Raw genomic sequence first — 5,981 nt, 5'->3', positions numbered from 1 at the left:
CTGAGATAGGAATATGCCTAGGTTTGTATGTTTAGAAGTTGAACTTCAACTGCAAGCAAATTTTGATCTTTTTCACCCTGATTTCATTTCATCATCTATCTTCTGGAATTAAAACAGAATTTGTAAATAATTTTGTACCACTGTAGGTAGAGTTCTTCTAAGATTGTGACATTAATCATGTAGCTGAATTGCTTTCAGTCAGTTCAACTGACTGAAGTTTTCATCTTTCAAGTTTCTCTGTTTATCTGTTGTTTCTTCCATTTCCAGATTATGGACTGTCGATGTACCTGCAATATCTGATGACATCATAGCAAAAATACATGGAAAGCCAACAGTATTTCAGGAATGCTTTGCTCTAGATACTCCCTTTATAATTCCAAGGCCCAAACAATCATTTCCTAGCAAGGAAAATTACATCTCACTCGGTTCCCCCGAAAATAGTGACCTCTCCGATAAATGGTCTGCATGTTTTCCAACAACAGCAGTTTTATTAACAAATTTTGGAACTTCCTATACACATGATGGATTCAGAACTTACATAGAAATAAAAGTTCTCTCAGATGCTTTGACCCAAGGCCTAAATAACAATGTAACCAATGTGGCTCTAACAGATAATGGAATCATATTTTTAATAAATGGTACTTCTTATACATGGGAAGGTAATAATTTTTTTCAACTTGGAGCAGAACACAAGCTTCCTGAAAGTGAAATAACTGGAATATATTCAAAATATTGGTGTCCATGTGTCTATCCAGTGCAGGTAAGTTATCTGTAGTTCTCATTTGACATTTAAGATATGGATGGTCTTCATTAAATATCTGGATTAATCTATTTTAGATCTGCTTTTCATTGATGTAATGCTGGGTTTGGATTTAGAAATGACCAGACAGAAACAAGTTTATTTAAAGAACATTTTGAAATAAGGTCTGCACACTGTCTGTGGCTCTCACTGTATGAGCTCATGCAGCCATATGAAATCATTTTTAGGATCACAGCTTGAATTTGTAAATTAATCTCAGTGAAGCTCTCCTAATTACATTAGCTGAAAATGTATCCCAAAACATCTTGATTTCTTATGCACATCCTTGATATAAACTTCAAGAGAAGTCACTATTTACCTAATTGCTGTGTCATTTTTTTAAAGAGAGTGGAAAACAATTAAGTACTTTGCCTACATGGACACCAACTGAGGTTTATCTTGGATATAATGAAACATTTAATAAAATAGGAAACAGTCAGCATGGTTTTATCACGAAAAAATCATGCTTGACCAACCTGATCATTTTCAGTGAGAAGATGACTGACTTGGTGGACAAGAGCGTAATGGTAGATGTCATTTACCTTGACCTTAGCAATGCATTTGATATACAATGAACAACTGGAGTGCGAGGTGAGTGGAAAACTGGCTGAACCCAGAGGATCAACAGTTCAAAGTCTAACTGGCAGAGGTGGGCTGATATGTTTAGCATCTTCATCAGTGGGATGAAATGCACTCTCAGCAAATTAATGAATGATGCAAAATTGGGGGGCAGCAGCTGATAACTGGAGAAGTGGAGATACCTCCTCATGACTTTGAAACGAGTCAGTCTATTTTCACCATCCCTTTCAGATTGTACTGGTTTAAGAGAGCCACAGCTAGTTTTCAGAAAGGAATAGACCATAACATGAAAAACATACCCAATACAGGGTCTGTAAAATGCATCTACATCTGTGCTAGAAACACAGTCAACAAAAATAAATACACCATTAGCGGATTTGAGAAGTAGCGTTTGAGCCATTTGGTTAGGGACAAGAAGATAAAAGGTAAATGAGGCTGTATTCAACCATGAATCAAAATAATAATAATGGATTGTCACTACTATTTTCTGCTACATTTTCTATTTTGCTTGCTCAGTCATTGGCTTCACCAGAGGTGTCTCTCCAAGAAAAGATGATCTGATAGATCAACAGAGTTTTGGAGTATTCAAGGAAAGACATAGCAAACATCTGATTCTCGTGCAGAATGAAACTGTTGCCTCCAGAGTAAATATTGGAGCAGTATTGTCTCAGGAAGTTGACTGACAGAAGTGCAGTCTTGAATACTTGAGGCGGAGAAGGCTTGTTCAACTTCACTGCTCTGATGTTCATTCAAAGTTGGGTTAAGAGCTTCCCTCTGTCAGAACAGCCTGTTCTCCAGTAGAAGTTACACTTGCTGCTCATGACTTTGGTAAACTGGACATTTGAGCTTATGGTGATTTCATTTGCTCATTCAGCTCTGTATAAAGGTGGTTACCTCAATCAGGGTAAAAAAATTTTAAAAAAAAGATGAAGGCACTAATGGTTGGTCTTCTTCCATGTGGAGTGGTCTGGAACTCATTCAAAATTTCAGTCATATCTACATTTCATTAGCATTAGGAAATTAATTAATCTGTGCTCTTTCTAAACTCCCTGTAGTTTCAGGGCTGAGTTGGACAGCAGACAGATCTTAACCCAAATGGGACCAAATTATTTAAACAAACTCCTCTTTTATTCTTTCTGTATCCAGAGGAATGAAAAGCACAGAAAACTCCTTTCAAAGACCATTCAGCTGAATAGCCCCTCTACAGGATTAAGTGGAAGTGCTTTCAGAGATTAAGGTATACTAATCAGAAATAAAAAACATCAGACATCCACAAGCAGCCACCTGGAGTTCCACCTACAATGCCATTGTAAAAGCATCTATGAATGATAGTGTTTCTCAGAGCAATCTTTTTCTTAACGTGTGCTAACTCCATATTAGCTCTGGATGTGAAGGAGATGCTTCTTGTTATTACCATTAGTAGGTTTTTTTATGTATACTGACAAAGAAAAATTAAAGGGTTACTTACCATTACTCAAAGTTCTTTGAGATGTGTATGCCATATGCCTATTCATCTTCTATCTGTGGAAGAGGTCCTCATAGAGCTGCTTAGATCTAGAATTATGGAGTTGAGAGGTCTACAGAATACATGTATGTCCCTATGTGCAAAAAGATGAAGCATGAGCATGCTTCATGAATACTGCTCAAACCATATGGCTTCAAGTACTAACAGCACATGCATCCATAGTGGCAGTGTGCCTATGAGGATTATATCTTCAAAAACTCTAGCTAGCACTGAGTAACTTTCTATTTTCTCAGAAACAGTCCTGTATCTGAAATTTATATAATTACCACCAGGCATTTCATTATTACACAAAACATTGTGCAGTATGGTTAGTATTTTAGAGTAGTTGATCATTTGGTGAGCTAGTTTGTCCAGTCATGGTTTTATTGAAGACACTGGTATCCCCCTTCCTCATATGATATCATACATAGTAACACTGCTAGAGTCAGTACACGATTGAAATTTATACTGTCATTAAAAAAAAATAAAGAAGTTTCCCTTCCTTCTTCAAAATGCACTCCTAATACCTATACAAAGAACCATCTCCTATCTCCATGACATCCAGATTCTTAAGCAAAAGAATTCCAGTTGACAAAGGAAATGATCCTGCAAGATCCTGTGGTTTTGTTTGTTGTTTTTTTTTTAAGTGGGAGTGAGATTGAGAGGGCAAAAGATATGTCTGTCAGCCACCAGGCATAGCTTGTCAAAAGATTCCTCTTTAATTTGGGGATGTATATGAATGAAGTACATGTAGATATCATATGAGAAAGATAACAACTGTAAGAAAAATTAATTTGAAATAAATACAGCCATAGTCTTTTGTAAATTTAAATTATGCAAATGTGTATTCTTTCTGTTTTTCTTCTTACAGACTACTTTGGGAATATATTGATAACAATGAAAAATAACATCTTACTTGCTGCAAGAACTGGCTTGAAAGAATTAGTAAAGCTTCCTGTGTGGATAAGTGGAAAGAAAAACATGGTCCTTTATTTTAATCCATCTGCTAATGTATACATGTTATTAACTGATGGTTCTAGAATATACCGCCAGACCTATCCTTTGGAAATTGAAATATTTAGCTCTACATTTAGCTCTGAAGATTCTTCCTTAGTTGTGGCTTTTCAGCACAGCATGGATTTGAATGTCTACTATCTGGACATGGGAGATGACATGACATTTTGGTCTCTGATAGCTTTTGAGGAGAAGGTGGCTGTAAGTACATCTCTGGAAGTCTACAGGCCAGACCTACTATGACTAGAAAAAAACAGCAGTTATGAAGTTGCTTATGGAATCTGTGTTAAAAATGAGGTAAGTTTTTTTTAAAGTTTCTTTCAAATATAAGTTTCTTTCTACTGTATTTTGCTATACATTTTCATTTTCTGCTGTATTTGGGTAATATTTGGGATAGTCCTTATATGTATGTAGGAGTGGAGAAAGGCTTCTTTCCACATGCATTCACTGCTTTTGAGACTTCACAGCAGAGTATATGCTCACATAGGTCCATGCAGATTAATTTTCTACTAATATAGCTATTATTTAAGTGTATTTCCTGGATTTAAAATTCAGTAAGAGAAACCATTACTTAAAACTATAAATTAAAATAGCATATTAACTAAGTTTCATCATACCAGGTCAGCACTGTAAATTTGTAAATTAACTCCACAATTCTGCAATATTAAGAAGGCGGATTTCTTAATCATAGAATCATAGAATAGTTTGGATTGGAAGGGACCTTTAAAGGTCATCTAGTCCAACCCCCTTGCCATGGGCAGGGACATCTAATAAACATGAACAATTAGTTACATAAGCTGGAAATCATCTGCCCTGATTTAGGCATATGGAACATGTTTAAGTATCTTTTGCTTGTCAGCATTTCATCTTGTTTATCTGCCCCTTTCCATTCTGCTGCTGCTATGTTTCATGGGTGTCAACATTTGGATGTCTAATGATCTATACATATCAAAAGTGTGTCTCCTGTGCTTGAACAACCTGCTAATTTAGGTGTCTACACCATAATCATAGCGTGTTGTGAAGCAACTGCTATTTCTGAAAAGTTTAAGTCCTGTCACTCTCTACAACTTCCCCCTTTCCTAGATATCTCAGAAACAAGGCTCCATTATCAAGCCCATAAATGAGGCCCAACCACTAGTATAAAACACAGACCTAAGCATCATTGTTTTGGCAAGGCTTAGGACAGGTCCTGGACTAAAAAGCTAGGAAATACCAAAAGTAAATAGTGTAGAGGAAAAGGATTTGATGAGAGATCAGCTGTTGTTGCTTGCTGTTCATATGACACACGCCTCATCCTCCTTCTAGATGCAGCATGGTGGTTCTCACTGATGAGATGGAGTGGGTAGAATGTTTCCAGCTCTATCACAATGCAGCCTTCCTTGAGACAGATTCATTTCCAGTCACGTGACAGACATCACTGTTTTCCTCTAATGTATGTGAGAATGCCTGGTCATGGAGTGCAGAGTTTGTTCTTACTGTGTGTGGGTATGTTGTTAAAGGAAAATTCTTGTGGTAGTCTTAGATGCTATTTCCTTCCCTGTGTTGTGCCTATGAAGATGAGAGAGTTGAGGATTTAAGTAGCTATATAATTCTGCTGTCCAGTGACCTTGGCTCCTTGCTTTTCCTTTTCTTTCCTTCATCTTCCTCCCTTTCCAGCTCCCACCCTCTCTAAGGGAATTCTAATCCTCCTCTCTGTGCTTCTTCCCCACTAGAGGCTGAGAATGGGGAATGGACCACGGTGACTGAGTGCTGGAGTGTTTGAAGTAGTGACTGATCAGAAAAAAAGGCCTTCTTTTTTCTTCTGGAGCTGACTGTGGAATGGGATTGGCATTCTGGTAGAGGTGACCAGGTAGCTACCATGCATATGATCACGTCCCCTTAAAGACAGAAAATTGTTTCGCTACAGCAGCAGAAGCTATTCATTTCTCTTCTGTGACATGGGGATCTTCGAAGGAAAGCAGAATGTGTGATTCCAAAAAGAAATTACGCCTAATCACTGAGGGTATCTGTGTGAAGCAAGGAAAAGACAGGAGATAGGAATAAGGATGCTGAATTGTGCAGTCCTTGCAAGCACATTGGAAGCAT

General features: G+C 37.4%; 1 protein-coding gene across 1 annotated transcript; it reads left to right on the top strand.

Annotated features, from left to right (window-relative positions):
• Positions 1–267: 267 nt before the first annotated feature.
• On the top strand, positions 268–4,097 carry LOC104081890 (chromosome unknown open reading frame, human C1orf101; the record flags this gene model as incomplete). Its single annotated transcript, XM_009584795.1, has 2 exons — positions 268–760; positions 3,744–4,097. Coding segments are annotated over 2 exons (847 nt in total), but the record flags the coding sequence as incomplete, so codon positions are not given.
• Positions 4,098–5,981: the final 1,884 nt, after the last annotated feature.

Source organism: Fulmarus glacialis, unplaced genomic scaffold, assembly GCF_000690835.1.
Source record: "Fulmarus glacialis isolate BGI_N327 unplaced genomic scaffold, ASM69083v1 scaffold41499, whole genome shotgun sequence".
Lineage (NCBI taxonomy): Eukaryota > Metazoa > Chordata > Aves > Procellariiformes > Procellariidae > Fulmarus > Fulmarus glacialis.
The sequence above is the reverse complement of the archived record's forward strand: the minus strand, read 5'-3'. Positions and strand labels throughout refer to the sequence as shown.